The following is a 17,133-nucleotide window of genomic DNA, read 5'->3' as shown; positions in this document are numbered from 1 at the left end:
ACAGAGGAGGCAGTTCCAATAAAGTGCTCCTTCCTACATATTTCCATCTGGAGGAACCACCAAACCAAAGCACAGGAAGCAGGACAGAATTAGTGTTCTTGTCTGTGTGTGTCTTGTGGAAAAGCCACGGCAAAGTGACTCAAGCGCTGAGGTCTGTACAGGAAGGGCAGCGCTGCGCTGGAACAATAGCAGGGATTTAAACAAGTCTTACATAACTTATCCCGGCTGCAGGACACGGTTAGAACTGGAGGTACACGGGTAATCGCGTTAAATAGAGGGTCCCCTTGTCCTTGTTTGATAATGTGGAGATTTATATCCATTTGCTTTGCTTTGACCGATTATCGACAAACAGGCGTGACAAATGCGTTCCCATGTTTCTTTCTTGATTCTTAAAGAGAATAATTATCACTCTGCTTCTTGTTTATTTCACACAGATACTGTTGAAGTCAGCTCCTCTATGGAGAACGTGGTCGAATCCATCTGTTCCCCACCAAGACGCTATACACCAGTGTTGGGAGAAGTAAGTCATCTGCTTCTATACTACAACTCAAATAAAGTCAATAAAATAACATTGAACCACAGACATCAGAGGCCTGTACTACGAAGTGAGTTCAACATACCCAGGGTATCTTCTCCTTATCTGGCTCAACTAACCCTAACAACCGTGATCACATTAAGAGGTCCAACAAAGGTGGTAATCAACTTGATAAATCAACCCAGGGTTTCTCCATCTGGTTATGAGCACGTTCACAGCAAGGGGCACTACGCTTATGTGACGACAACATCGGTTGGGATGACATGCACTAAAAGGTACGCACGCCCGGCCCGGTTATATAAACAAACACAGAGAAGCTTGGATTACAACACATACGGAGGGAGAACGACTTCATTCTCTGCTCAGGTAGACATTACTCCTCTATATCTTTACATAACAAATAGTTGTTTGCTAATATATATGAATTCTCCGGATATCATATAGAGAACCTTTAAGGATTAAAAAGATTGCTGATGATTCCCTGACACTGGAAGGGAGAAAACATATATCAATCAATCTAAAAGCCTATTCTCTGGAATCTGTAGTAAATACAAAAAGAAATGTAATGCACTTAAAGTGGCAGTAGGCAGTATATTTCATATTTTAATTATTTAACCTTTCAGCATTTTGTAATTCAAGTGTTCTGAGAGAAAACTAGACTTCTGCTCCTCTTTAAAATGTGCATTTTAAATAATGTTGAAGGAGATCCATACTTACTTAAAGTGGCAGTAAACAGAATATTTTTGTCATCATTGGGCAAAAATAACCTTAATTCAGCATATTGTAATTCAAGTGTTCTGTGAGATAACTACATGTAGACTTCTGCTCCTCCTCATGGCTCTGTTTTCAGGCTTTAGAACATATAGCCCGTGACCAATCAAAGGTCATTTCATTGAGAGAGCATTCCTATTGGCTATGCTCCAGTCATGTGACCAGAACTTGGCATTCCTTCAACAGATTTCACGGCATCACAAACTTTCTCATTTTACAGCTAAACCGTGCACAACAAGATGATTATGTGAGGAGAGAAATAGACATTAATGTAACAGAATATTGATTGATTTTTGGTCAGCGCTGCCTAGTTTGACCGTTTGGTCGGAGATCAGAGTGATTGACAGCCAGCTCTCATAGACAGCAGCTGGACAGCAGACCTCAGATCAGCTCTTACTGTTTGTTTTCCTCCGGTCTGTGAAATCTTGCAGATGCCGTAAGGAGCACCAGAGGACACAGAGGAACATGATTTCAGGTTACCTGTTTCGTGCACTACTGTCATGATATAGAGACCATTTTATAAAAATAACTTTTTTTAATCATATTTGCTCCAATCTCGCCTACTTCAACTTTAACGCCATATAACACGTTAACGTAAATTAATTTTATTATTTATTCTTATTTCGTAACGGACTCAGTTTTAAAGCTAGAGTGAAGATACTGGTATCAAATGAAACTAAAAAACCTAATGAATCCATTGGTATCAACCATGTCATACTATCTTGTCGCAAAGGAGGCTAAATAACGCTTTGTCGAAGAAAAAACATTTTCAAAGGGGTCCCTTGACCTCTGACCTCCAGATGTGTGAATGTAAATGGGTTCTATGGGTACCCACGAGTCTCCCCTTTACAGACATGCCCACTTTATGATAATCACATGCAGTTTGGGGCAAGTCATAGTCAAGTCAGCACACTGACACACTGACAGCTGTTGTTGCCTGTTGGGCTGCAGTTTGCCATGTTATGATTTGAGCATATTGTTTTATGCTGAATGCAGTACCTGTGAGGGTTTCTGGATCAATATCTGTCATTGATTTGATAATAAATATATACATACATTTACATAATCATATTTGCCCACTCCCATGTTGACAAGAGTGTTACATTCTTGGCAAATCTGCCTTTAAGGTACATTTTGAACAGATCAAAAATGTGTGATTAATTTGCGATTAATTACGATTAACTATGGACAATCATGCGATTTATCGCGATTAAATATTTGTATCGATTGACAGCCCTAGTGTGAAATATGTAAATTAACAGACTTATTAATTTAACGGAATACTCAAAAGTCAGATATAGTCGGCTAGATGATATATAACTAGCTTTCAGAATAGAATGGATGAATGGATCACACTTCATTATGCCCTTTGGTAAGGATGTGGCGTGTATGACTATTTCAGCCTTCTTTCAGCTGCATCTCCGACTACGGCGGTGTGAAACGGGTTTGGGAGCAAGTAAAAAATAAATATAAAAACATAGTTCAAAGCGGTAAACACCCACAGCATAAATCCAGCTGTCCTTCCTGCATTGTCAGTTTAAACTGGTTTGTTTTTAGTCTGGATTATGACTGTAACTTCGTATTTGTGTAATATTATCTTTGGATCTGCTCACAAGCTCTGATTGGTCAGTAGGCGGTGCTTTAATACAAGTTGATGCTCTGGAGCAGGTTATGTGTTCAGCATAAGATACCATGGCGATCTACCCCGGTAAGAAGTGAACCACCGTCGTAGGACTGAAAACCCTGAAGTTACCTCGCTAACCCTAAATCCTGCAGGCCTAGGGTCTGAGCCAGAGACGAGGAGTGAGATGAGTCTATAGCAATGTAACAAGATGCATTCACAGCTGAACGTTACATCATACAGCATTGAGTTTTATGAATCCATAAACCATATTTAACAGTTTAACACCTGTGCTAAGGACAAACACATGTCATCAAACTGATAACTAGAACTGAACAAAACTACAGATGAGAGACATTGAGTGCTGTTCTCTGACCTAAACTGTTTTCTGCCCTTGAAAAGTGTTTATCTGCGAGTCCATGTGCCGACAGAGCCGGTTGAGCCAGACAGCTGGACAGCCAGATAAGTGTGTGTGCAGAGTTCTACAGCTCGAGAGGGCTGCTCTGAGCTGCTACACTGAACAAACTAGACCATACAGTGCCTGCATGGAACATTACGACTCCTTTAATAACCTTGACCCAGTCTCGTGAATTTACGGCGTCAGGTGAACCGCTGAACAGGTGGTTGCATTGAGATTTACATCACAGGGATGTGCTTCAGGTTAAGCGGACATAGTGCTGTGCAACATAGTGATGAGGTATCTTAAAGGAAAGATGGAGAATTATTTATTTAGCTAAATATGTCATCAGTCATTCTGTGATTTTGTAGGGATTATTATTATATATTTTGTTCACCACCTGATAGTTACTCCAGTGGCGTCTTGTCTGTCAAAGAATTGATTTAAAAATGCTTCTGTAGGTTTATAAAGCACTGAATGGTTTATCTCTGATCTTCTACTATTTTGAACCATCCAGACCTCTCAGGTCGTCTGGGGCCGGTCTGCTTTCTGTTCACAGAGGTAAAACTAAACAGCGTTCCGTTTTTATGCTCCATATATCTGGAACAAACTCCCAGAAAACTGCAGGTCCGCTGCACCTCTAACTTCTTTTAAATCAAGGCTGAAAATGATTCTGTTTGCTGCTGCCGTATATTAAATCAAATAATAATTAATTTCTTACACCGCACAGTGAATTTTACTCTTGTATTTTATACCTGTCTTATTCTATTTTAGCTTGTTTTTATTTTCTATTCTCTTGGATTTTTAATGACTTTTTAAATTGTATTTAAATGTCCTTTTATACTGTGTTTCTTTTGCACTTTGTCTCGATGCTTTTGATGATTTAGGCCAGTGATTCTCAAAGTGGGGTCCGTGGCATTCTGTCAGGGGATCCACAAAAAAATTGCTGGATATTCTAATATGAAAATGCATTAACACAAAATTGTTTTGACGGCACTAACTTCTTCATTAACACAATCGATCTTTCGAATGTTGTAGCTTAGTTTTAAAGCTAAAGTGACGATAAAGAACTATAAAACCTGACGAATCCATCGGTACCAACCATGTCAAGCTAGCGTGTTGCGAAGGAGGTTAAATAACAATCCAAACGTACGCTAAATTTTGGCGAGGAAAATCTGGCATGGCCATTTTCAAAGAGGTCCCTTGACCTCTGACCTCCAGATATGTGAATGTAAATGGGTTCTATGAGTACCCACGAGTCTCCCCTTTACAGACATGCCCACTTTATGATAATCACATGCAGTTTGGAGCAAGTCATAGTCAAGTCAGCACACTGACACACTGACAGCTGTTGTTGCCTGTTGGGCTGCAGTTTGACATGTTATGATTGGAGCATATTGTTTTATTCTAAATGCAGTACCTGTGAGGGTTTCTGGATCAATATCTGTCATTGTTTTGTGTTGTTCATTGATTTCCAATAATAAATATATACATACATTTGCATAAAGCAGCATATTTGTCCACTCCCATGTTGATAAGAGTATTAAATACAGCCCTAATATAAATAAAAGAATAAATGCTGTCAAGTTAAGTCCAAATGCAATTTGAATCAAATGACCCTCTGTTTAAAAGTTTATAAGTGGCATGAACATGATTCAAATTGAAATGTGTTTCTGTTTATCACTATGAAACAGGTCAGAATGATTTAGGTTGAAAGGTTTTAGAATACAAATAGTTCCAATGGCATCAAAAGTACAATAGGTAGTCAGCATTATGCTTAAACAGTGTCACGGTTAAGGGGGGGTCCTTGTTAAATTGTAAGGGATCCCCATAAAATTTGAGAACCCTGTTTTAGGCTGTAAAGTGCTTTGCATTGCCTTGTTGCTGATGTCAATAAACTGGCCTTACAGGTCCACGTTGTATCACCTTAAACACTACACCGGTGCCATGAATGAAATCTCTATACTGTAGTATGAGTCATGGTGAAATCGATTCAGCTACATTTTCTGGCATGTTTTAAACTGAAGGACAGAATGTACAGGGTGCACCTGCCCACGTGCTCACGGAGTGCATCAGCGTCAATCTGAATAAATCAAACGCCATTAATTAGGCGACAAAAATTCCAGAGGAGGAGGCCGTCCGTCTCTCTCATGACTCCGTGCCAAAGCCAAAGAGCGCACACACGCAACTCGGCAGCGCGCCTGTGATGCGGGATGGCTGAGGAAGAATACACACTCCACTCCGTCCTCACTGAGGAAGACTACACACTCCACTCCGTCCTCACTGAGGAAGACTACACACTCCGTCCTCACCGAGGAAGACTACACACTCCACTCCGTCCTCACTGAGGAAGACTACACACTCCACTCCGTCCTCACTGAGGAGGACTACACACTCTACTCCGTCCTCACTGAGGAAGACTACACACTCCACTCCGTCCTCACTGAGGAGGACTACACACTCCACTCCGACCTCACTGAGGAGGACTACACACTCCACTCCGTCCTCACTGAGGAAGACTACACACTCCACTCCGTCCTCACTGAGGAGGACTACACACTCCACTCCGACCTCACTGAGGAGGACTACACGTCGGTCTACCGGGGGTAGATTTTGTGGGACCTAATGCGGAGTCCCGAGCCAGACCTGTCGGTGTACAGTACCGAGCGGGTGTGACGGAGAGGATCTACTTCGCTGTGAATAATGCGTGGAGGTGCTAAGTCCGTGTGCAGATCTTCTGACTGGGAAAGTTGTTTGTCGGGAGTTTGGATCTGAGACGAGATGCATCTGTTTCGGACTCACAATTACCAAGTGTTCCCGGACCGCGCATCGCTGGAGTCTCCGACCATACGAGGCATCAGCTGGGTAGGCTGCTGCTGCTGCTGCTGCTGCTGCTTTCATGCTTACTGGAGAGAAGTAATGCGGAGTAGTTCACGGATCACAGGCGAGCATAGTTTACTGTGGCACAGAAAGATGATCAGGGGATGAGATGAGGGTGGTGATAATAATCCAACATTATTTTCATCATCTTCATCATCTTCATCATGTATATTATAGGAACTTTGCAAATATTAGACATTATCACAAAAAGTACTCCAAAGATGTCCCTTGCTTTCTGTAAATATCTTGCCACTGCTGGCATAACTGGCGTCTAGTGAATATCTGACATAGTAATAGCCCTAAAGCCCTAGTTTTTGTCAAAGTGACAACCACCCTCCAGGAACAACAGGAGGAAATTACATCTAATACATTTTGTGCTAAAACAAAAGTTGCATGGAGAGGTGGAGAAAGAAAGCAGAGGTGAAATGTGTTCATGTGAAAATGGGCTTTAGTTCACCTCAGTTCCTCTCACCTCCACTATGACACAGTCCGGGTCCCCTAAACAGCAACTTGACAGATATTTCAAGAAAGCTTCCAGTGGACTGAAGCAGATCTCTCTAGTCTTTTAGCAGATTGGGTGTGGGGACAAAAGATTTTTTTTTTTATTTTATTAAACTGAGGTTATAAATAGTGTATTGTTTATTGTTCACCTTCCCCACAACATCCCTGCGAGGTTTACAGAGTATAGGAATGCACAAAGGGGAGGTTTTTGTCTCCAGGTCACAGGAAGACAAAAAACAGTTGCAAGGCTGTAAATGTACTCGACTGTTAAGCATCAATAGGTCAAAGACGACTGTAAATCACCACAGACTGCGTTCTGAAATACTGCTACCAGCCAAATATCAACCCTCAAAAGCTTAAACTACAAGACTATACAATATTATATTGTAAATACCAATTATCTTTTGGATCATCTGGCAGGTTCAGTTTGACCCCTGACAACTTGAGCTTAATAATGGCTCAGTGTAACATGCTACACGTATTCTCAAATGTCACAGGAGTGGTTGAACTTGTTGTCACTGCATCAAGTGAGTTTGTGTTTACTCAGGTTATCTTATACATGATAAATTACACAAGAGCACTTCCACAGAGGTGTCCTCGCCAAGCCAATGAGATTTACACAGTGTAAAGTTCAAGTTGGCAGCATACTAATAACACCATAATCATAAAATGGATAAATGCATTGACTTGATATTATGATTAGCCTGTAGTACTGGCACAAAAGCAGTGGGATCTGCCTCAACAACAAGATTATTTTATGATTGCATATTGCATCTTAGGATGTTAAAGTTAACATGATAATAACACGTTAATGCAAATTTGTTTTAACGCTACTAATTTCTTTAATGCAACTTTTGATTTTTAGGTCAAAGCTAGAGTGAAGATACTGGTATCACATGAAACTAGAAAACCATGTCACCAACCATGTCATGCTAGCTTGTCGCAAAGGAGGTTAAATAAAGCTCCAAACTTAAGTTAAAGTTTGGCAAAGAAAAACTGTCATGGCCATTTTCAAAGGGGTCCCTTGACCTCTGACCTCAAGATATGTGAACACACTGACAGCTGTTGTTGCCTGTTGGGCTGCAGTTTGCCATGTTATGATTGGAGCATATTGTTTTATGCTAAATGCAGTACCTGTGAGGGTTTCTGGATCAATATCTTTCATTTTTTTGTGTTGTTAATTGATTTCCAATAATAAATATATACATACATTTGCATAAAGCAGCATATTTGTCCACTCCCATGTTGATAAGAATATTAAATACTTGACAAATCTCCCTTTAAGGTACATTTTAAACAGATAAAAAATGTGCAATTCATTTGTGATTAATCACGATTAACTATGGACAATCATGCGATTAAATACTTTAATTGATTGACAGCCCTAGTAGATATTAATCAAAATTGCAGAGTATAATATTTTTCCCAAAATGGTATCCAGTATCTGTTCATTTAGACATGATATCAAAATGAGCGCAATTGCTAATGCAGGATACTTTTAACACTGAGCTCTAATTGCGGTCATCCATAGGAGATGCCATCATGCCAGGGCATCGTCTCCATGTCCTTATAGCTCTGTCAGTGCTGAGACGTGGAGACAAAGCAGAACAAAATACTTCACATTCATTAAGGTTCCTAATCGTGTCTGCCCGTCTACAGACCTGGAAGGACACTGGTTTTTCCACATTTTTCTGTCTCAGGGGGTGTCATTTTGGTTGGATAACTGATAACAACTATGCTACATATGGTTTTATGGAGTCATATTTAGTCAATAATTAGAATCAAGATCACAATGAATGATCATGTTTTTTTTCAAGCTCTTCACCTATAGTAACAGAGCTAATGAGTTGTTGCTTATGATCACGTGACATAGTTGGCTGCACAGCACACCAGACAAAGCATGCCACAGAGTCTGTGCAGACAGCCGGAGACACCTGACAGATGTATATCAGCGATGTGATCATCAGTACAGTCAGACTGCTGCTGCATGTGTGAATGTCAGCTATGCCATGTGATTACCTACTGCATATTTTTCATTTTACAAGCTGCACATACAATGCAACAACACGGCCCACAGACAGAAACTCACGTAATCCAGGTACCCATCACATTTAGTCATATTTGTCCACATAGGCAGCACTATGATGAGACAAAGTGAAATGCAGTGCCTATAAAATTAGTTTTCCTTCATTTTGTGAGGGTCCAGATATGTCACTAAATACCCACAAGCTGTCAGATCTGGAGAAAAATATTAATCTTAATAATTGGCTTGAAAAACGCCTTCATAGGTCTCTGACTGAAACTCACTAGAAGAGGAAATAACGTTAAAAATTAGGCCGAAGTAACTTTACACACATGGGAATGTTGAATATCCAGTGGCAATAACTTTGCACAGATGCAAAATCCGAAAATAACCATAATTTGCCATATTGTGCTATTTCACATTTCCCACACAGAGTTTAACACAGGTGATAATCCAACTGTGCACATACCTGTTCTGTTCTCCTCGACATGCCGTCATACTGCTCCATCCCCCGTTGGTACCACTCTCAGTGTGGATAGCTAATGTTAGTCCAGTTTGACCGTGTTGTCAGTGTGAATAGCTAATGTTAGTCCAGTTTGACCATGTTGTCAGTGTGGATAGCTAATGTTAGTCCAGTTTGACCCTGTTGTCAGTGTGGATAGCTAATGTTAGTCCAGTTTGACCATGTTGTCAGTGTGGATAGCTAATGTTAGTCCAGTTTGACCGTGTTGTCAGTGTGGATAGCTAATGTTAGTCCAGTTTGACCCTGTTGTCAGTGTGAATAGCTAATGTTAGTCCAGTTTGACCGTGTAGTCAGTGTGGATAGCTAATGTTAGTCCAGTTTGACCGTGTTGTCAGTGTGGATAGCTAATGTTAGTCCAGTTTGACCATGTTGTCAGTGTGGATAGCTAATGTTAGTCCAGTTTGACCGTGTTGTCAGTGTGGATAGCTAATGTTAGTCCAGTTTGACCGTGTAGCCAGTGTGGATAGCTAATGTTAGTCCAGTTTGACCGTGTAGTCAGTGCGGATAGCTAATGTTAGTCCAGTTTGACCGTGTTGTCAGTTTGGATAGCTAATGTTAGTCCAGTTTGACCGTGTTGTCAGTGTGGATAGCTAATGTTAGTCCAGTTTGACCGTGTAGTCAGTATGGATAGCTAATGTTAGTCCAGTTTGACCGTGTAGTCAGTGTGGATAGCTAATGTTAGTCCAGTTTGACCGTGTTGTCAGTTTGGATAGCTAATGTTAGTCCAGTTTGACCGTGTTGTCAGTGTGGATAGCTAATGTTAGTCCAGTTTGACCGTGTTGTCAGTGTGGATAGTTAATGTTAGTCCAGTTTGACCGTATAGTCAGTGTGGATAGCTAATGTTAGTCCAGTTTGACCGTGTTGTCAGTGTGGATAGCTAATGTTAGTCCAGTTTGACCGTGTTGTCAGTGTGGATAGCTAATGTTAGTCCAGTTTGACCGTGTTGTCAGTGTGTATAGCTAATGTTAGTCCAGTTTGACCGTGTTGTCAGTGTGGATAGCTAATGTTAGTCCAGTTTGACCGTGTTGTCAGTGTGGATAGCTAATGTTAGTCCAGTTTGACCGTGTAGTCAGTTTGGATAGCTAATATTAGTCCAGTTTGACCGTGTTGTCAGTGTGGATAGCTAATGTTAGTCCAGTTTGACCGTGTTGTCAGTTTGGATAGCTAATGTTAGTCCAGTTTGACCGTGTTGTTGTCCTGCTACTTTACGTTTAGTATCCAACCAGGAAGATGCTTGAGGTCCCGAAAGCCCGCTCTTGACCAGGTAACATCCCCTCCAAACAATAATACACACGGGAAACAAAAAAACAGTTGGCCATTTTTCGTGGAGAACCACGTTAAATGGGATTATTTGTACCAGCGGTTTGGTTTACAACCATTTCCCGCGGCTGGTGGGCACCGAGATGTTTAATAATCTCAGTTTTTCTCAGACTTTTTAAATTGTGTTGGAGAAGATAATCCACATCATCCATGTTGACCGCAGTTACTAACGCTATCTGCTTTAAAAGAAACTTTCTGCCAACTACCAGCAGATGACAAACAGCCAATTCAATTGCAGAGTTGCAACAGAGGTGCAACAGGTAATCAGCCACACCTGCTATCAAATTTGGGTGGTTTCTAGAAGGTAACCCCCAAGTTGCGAAAACGTCCGAAAGCTATCGCAAGACTCGCTGCCCGACGACCTATCGAGTTCAGCGCCCAACCCTAAGCATCTCGCGAGAGTTTCGCAAATTGGGTATTACCTTCTACCTAGTACTAGACACATTTTGTGCCGTCTGCTTTCATTGCCCACAGCTTTTGGCATGCTCATTGTGGATTCCCCACACTCAAGCACTTGACATTGTGGGCGCGGGATAAAACCAGTCTATTTTAGCCAGTCACTAACCTTAAATCGTATAAAAATTACAAATAGCCCCAAATAATAATAACATTTGTTAACTTATTTTTGCCAAATAAATGAAAAGCATGTTGAAATCAGAACATGACCTCCTCGCTGTAACATAAATGTACCGAACCGAACCAAAAACCGTGACCCCCAAACCGTGATATGAACCGAACCATGAATTTTGTGAACCGTTCCACCCCTAATATATATATATATATATATATATATATATATAAACTCGGAAAAAAAAGTTTGGAAATTTGTGTTTGGGTTGATTATTTCTCTGTTGTTACAATGCTAATTGGCATTGTATTTTACATCGTTGGAAAGTTCCTTGTTACTGATAGAGAGTTCAATCATCCAATCCACCAAACAACTCAAAACAAGAGTCAACACCAACAGGAGAATATACTGTTTACCATTGACGGAGCATTTTGGCAAATTATTCTTGGGCGCTCCCCACATAATCAGCTGTTCTGCTCATCCCACAAATCCATGATCCTTACAAGTTGGACATCATTGTGAACGTAAATAAACAGGCTTTCCAACGATGTAAAATACAATGCCAATTAACATTGGAACAACAGAGAAATAATCCACCAAACACAAGTTTCCAAACTTTTTTTTCTGAGTTTTTATATATATATATATATATATATATTAGGGGTGGAACGGTTCACAAAATTCACGGTTCGGTTCATATCACGGTTTGGGGGTCACGGTTTTCGGTTCGGTTCGGTACATTTATGTTACAGCGAAGAGGTCATGTTCTGATTTCAATATGCTTTTCATTTATTTGGCAAAAATAAGTTAACAAATGTTTGCCTTAACAAAAGTATGCCTACATAAAGAACATAAACATGTCTTCATTGTCAAATCTTAACTGAAAGAATAAGTCTTCTACAGTAATTAGTGCAAACAAAAAATGCAGCTTTGTTTCTTTCATATAAATATGATGTAATTATAGACTAAGGCCATCAACATAAATTGAAGCATAAGCTCAACCAGAACTATTATTAAAAAAAAGAACAGTTTAACCTGCAGTATGTCTCAATTCCCTGATTATCAGCTCTTAATTGAAAGATTAGTTTTTCTCTTATCTTTTATTTAAAAATAATGAATAAATTTAAAACACATTACAGGAATTATGCTGTTGTCCCTCTCCAGTTTACAATCTGTCACTGCTTGTGTCAGTGCTTCAGAGAGATGCTTACTGTGTGGCTCTCATAAAGGGGGCGAGTCTGCAAAACATAACCTTTTATCTCCTACTCTGAAGTGATGTGGTGGGCAACGAGTCACAGTTCAGTAACTCTCAGTAGCCCTGGATGTCCGTACGTCTGCAGTAAGAGCTAAAGCGTCCTCCACGACTGCATAAGGCTGCATATCTTTCACTATAAACCTCCCCGATGCTGTAGCTGTGTTTTTTGCCCTGTCTGAGTCTGCATGTAGAGGCTGCATCTAGAGAGAAGGAGTTGCTTTCCTACCCGACTCTGTCCTCCTTGCGTTATCGACGGACACACCGGAGTGATGTCTCCATAAATGGTTCATCATATTGGAAGTGTTGCCGCTAGCATCAACCACACGTGTTGCACAGTGCTCACACACAGTCGCCATTTTATCCACCACTTTTTTCCGTCATTTTCATGGTAACACTTAATCAGTAATACTCCCATACAGCAGAGCCAAACGATGCTGGTGGATCCTCTAACTGGACTTTATCGTGTCTACTCGCCATTTCCTAAACTGATTGACAGTCGCACTCTGCACTTCATCCGTGCTGAGAAGGGGGCTGGGTCACGCCTCATCAACATGTCATATCTTTGGTGTACAACACATGCGCAGTAAAATCTGGTCTGCACGTGCCGAAATTGAGCCAATAGCAACGCACGACCGCAGCTTCAGTTACACTGCGTATGTGTTAAACCCCATACCTACATACCGCTCATGTCCCAGGCTCCTTCAAAAGGCCTTGATTTCTAGTGTGACAATAACCGGGAGCCTAACTCTACATGAAAAAATACACAATCGACCTCATAACTTATTTCAAATGAACCGAACAATTCATACACGTCCCGAACCGTGACTAGAGAACCAAACGGTTCCGATTTTTTATATATATATTTTTTACATTTTTATTTTATATATATATATAGATATATTATATATATCTATATATCTATATATCTATATAGATATATAGATATATAATTTGCATTTTATTATTAAAACCACACTTTTTCTCCTACCAAGCATCTTGCCCCTCTATGAATATTTGTACATGGCAGCACGTTAGGCTGAACTGAACAGAGAGTAAGGGAGTCTCCAGAAATAATACATGGTTAGATTTTTGTATACAGTATGTTGCAACCGCTGCAGTGCATTTAATATGTAAATGGTTAGGATTTCCAAAAGGCCGTTTCAAATGAAAAGTACAGTCCCTAGTTAAAAGCAACCCTTTTCACTTAACAAAACGCGTGGCAACAGGCTATGTACTTTCCTTTGCTCATGTCTGTGTACTCTTTCCTCCCACTTCATCACACACACTTGACACCCACCCACCCACACCACGTTGGAGACAATGGTAACGCGGCGCAGGTTGAGATAATGTATTTGTGTTGACCTTCATCCAAATGAAAAAGAAAATAATTATTCTTTCTATCTGGATGGTCCAGCTTGGTTATATCTGTTTATTTGGTGCAACCGCAGCAAGATTATCATCAATGTACAGGTCCAGCTAGTTCCTGTGGAATGTCGTTCCAAAGCAAGTTATCTGCTTTATTTCAGAGGCTTTGGCTAAGAAGAAACAGCACAGTGGTGATAACGTCTCTCTTCCTGTTTCTCTTAGACGCCGCTGCCAGAGGCCCTGAATTCAAAGGACACTATGAAGCAGGTGTGTATGCGGTAGATGGTGAGCTTTAGTGTATCACCTCCCCACAGCAGAGAGTAATAAGAAGAGACACATGAAGTGAGATTTTGTTGTGAAGTACTTAAAGCAGCAGTAGGTAGAAGTGGAGCAAATATCATTAAAAAAAGTTATTTTTATAAAACTTAGAAAATCTTTAAAAAAGTATTTTTATCAAAAGGTCACTATATCCTGACAGTAGTGCATGAGACAGGTAATCTGAAAAAAAATCATGTGCCTCTGTGTCCTCTGGTGTCCTCCGGTGTCCGGTGCTCCTAATGGCATCTGCAAGACTTAACAAGCAATCAGAGCCGAGCTAGAGCCTGCCATCTATGAGCAGCTGTCAATCACTCGCAAACTCCAATCAAACGGTTCAACTAGGCAGTGCTGATCAAATATGAATCATTATTCTGTTACTGTAATGTTTATTTCTCACATAAAATGTTTTCAGAATCATCTTGTAGTGTACTGTTTAGCTGTAAAATTAGAAAGTTTGTGACTCAGCTGCTGTGTTGAGATCAGTTGAGGAAATACCAAGCACCGCCCACCAGCCGAAACTTTATCATTTTACAGCTAAACAGTACACCACAAGATGATTCTGAAAACATTTTATGTGAGAAATAGGCATTACAGTAAAAGAATATTGATTCATATTTGATCAGCGCTGCCTAGATTGACCGTTTGATCGGAGTTCGCAAGTGATTGACAGCTGCCTCTGTTGAATGAACAGCCAATAGGAACGCTCTCTCTCTGAATGACCTGTGATTGGCCAAAGTCTCCCGTCACAGGCTAGAATTTCTAAAGCCTGAAAACAGAGCCATGAGGAGGAGCAGAAGTCTACATGTAGTTATCTCACAGAACACTTGAATTACAATACACTGAATTAAGGTTATTTTTGCCCAATGATGCCAAAAACATTCTGTTTACTGACACTTTAAGTAAGTATGGATCTCCTTCAACATTATTTATAATGTACATTTGGTCTTCAGGGTTAATTATTATCTAGCATCTTATAGTCATATGCTTTCTAATTTCTCATTTAATCCATAACCATTTCATAACCAGGTTTGCAAGCAAATATCAGGCTCCTCAACCTCTCTATCTGCCACTCTGCAAATTAGCTGACCACCTCATTTGACACTGGTTGGCGTAGCCCTTGAATGTGAGTCTTTATACTATCACCAGCCTGGACGTGTCTCTCTCTCTCCTCGTGGCAGTTCTGACCTCAGCTATCACCCACAGTTGCAGTGCTTGCATCCTCTCAAACTACTGAACTTGTTCTTTTGCTGTTATAATATCCTGCATTACTACTCAAGCGAGTCTTAAAAAACACATTCCTAGCGGGGCATGCAGTCACAAGGAGTCTAAAGGGCACTCCATGGCCTGCAGTTTAATTGACCCTCCTAAGCCCTGCCCCACCCAGCCCAGGCCCCTCACACTACCTTATCTCAGTTTCTCTAACAGCATGCCAAGGACAGAACATCTAATACACTCACAACAGGGTTTGACATGGAAAGTGAATCCTGTTTGGGTTCCCCCAGAGGAGACATTGAGCTAGAGAGAGAGCATCTTTCAACCCCAAAACAATGAATGCCTGTGCATGTTGTGTTGTGCTGAAGAGAGAAGGTAGAGAGGATAGAGTAATGGTGTCTGCAGGAGGCAGGTGTTGCTAACCTCTCGGAGCTTTGCTCGGTTGCCTAGCAAGTGTTGGCTACAGATTCTAAAAGTCACTAATGAGAATCATACATTCTGATAGCACTGCACAAGACAGATTGGTTTTAATAACCTGTGTTTAGATTGTGCTCCAACTTTTATGTGCAAAAGATGTAGTTTTCCTCTTTAGACCTGAACACGCAGAAGTAAAATTCACCATATGTGACACAAGCCAGAGCCGGCTCCAGCTCTTTTGGTGCTCTAGGCAAAATTTGGATTTGGATACTTATTGTTTACTTTCTGCAATAATCCAAAATCAAACCCCCCAGAACCCTAACCCTAGCCCCGTAAACCGCAACACACATCAGACATCACAAGACAAAAATTAAGATTTTTATTTTGATAAATAACTGTATTTATTATCATTAAGGCTGTCAGCGCTAACACAATGACACGTTAACACAAATTCATTTTAACGCCACGAGTTTCTGGACAATATTTGTCATTGTTTTGTGTTATCAATTGATTTTCAATAATAAGTATATACATACATTTGCATAAAGCAAGCATATTTTCCCACTCCCATGTTGATAAGAGTTTTAAATACTGACAAGATTATTGGATAGATTAATCATGGACAATCATGCGATTAATCACGATTAAATATTTTCGTCAATTGACAGCTCTATTAATTTATTAAGGTATCGCGAACGCTTAGGTTCAGGCAAGATTGCAAAGTAATTATTTGACATATGTATGAAACAAACGTTTGTTTACAAGAGATGAATGCCTACGGACTTGTCAAAATTACAATCCAAACATACTGTACATCAAACTGCATCGAAGTCTATGGGATCTCCAGACTTCTATCCCCCAAAAGGGGGCGCGGCCTTGACTTTTGTATGTTTTGTAGGTGTATGTGCCTGTCTGATGTATATGTGATCACAAGCTTCATAGCAGAAATACATTTTTCATTTGTGTAACAAAAGTTTGAAATGTTCCAGTGTAATTTCTGTTAGCAAAACGTCTCACATGCTTTTCACCTGCCTTTGGCTTAGGTGGATCTGTTCTGCAGGTACAGGACTTAGATTGGATACATAGATTGTGCACAGTTATATAATGTGTTTGTGTTCTTTAGGTCACTTTCCCATACACATCTAGTGTAGGTCAGAGGTGTAAGTTCACATCAGCTACAACTTGAAAGATCTGCTGCAAAATGACCTAATCAAAGGCCTGGAAGAACCCACATCCGTCATGTATTACAGGATGGAAATGTCTTGTATTTTTCTCACGCAGAGAGATGGGAAAAGTTAGGTATCTGCAGTCCACACACACAGCCACATAAAGCTCCCCGTCGACTCACATAGTGTTCATCTGTAGCTGCTTCTCACACAACTCAGCCCACCAAGGTCACAGAGAGAGTAAGACACAGAGAAATGTCT

General features: G+C 40.5%; 1 protein-coding gene across 6 annotated transcripts in view; it reads left to right on the top strand.

The window, feature by feature from the left end:
- Nucleotides 1-17,133, top strand: part of rapgef3 (Rap guanine nucleotide exchange factor (GEF) 3) — a 43,469-nt gene that overhangs the window by 5,235 nt on the left and 21,101 nt on the right. For 4 of the 6 annotated variants that reach the window (XM_037773680.1, XM_037773684.1, XM_037773679.1 and 1 more), the window contains 2 exons: nt 435-520; nt 13,982-14,026. In XM_037773680.1, the coding sequence (XP_037629608.1) occupies nt 458-520; nt 13,982-14,026 (108 nt within the window). In that variant the 5' untranslated portion in view covers nt 435-457. Of the gene's footprint in view, nt 1-434; nt 521-5,674; nt 6,190-13,981; nt 14,027-17,133 lie in introns of those variants that run through there. The other 2 variants (XM_037773678.1, XM_037773682.1) reach the window with 2 other exon arrangements.

This window comes from Sebastes umbrosus, chromosome 6, assembly GCF_015220745.1.
Source record: "Sebastes umbrosus isolate fSebUmb1 chromosome 6, fSebUmb1.pri, whole genome shotgun sequence".
In the NCBI taxonomy this organism is placed as follows: Eukaryota; Metazoa; Chordata; class Actinopteri; order Perciformes; family Sebastidae; genus Sebastes; species Sebastes umbrosus.
Note: the sequence above shows the minus strand (reverse complement) of the source record. Positions and strands in the feature narration are given on the sequence as shown.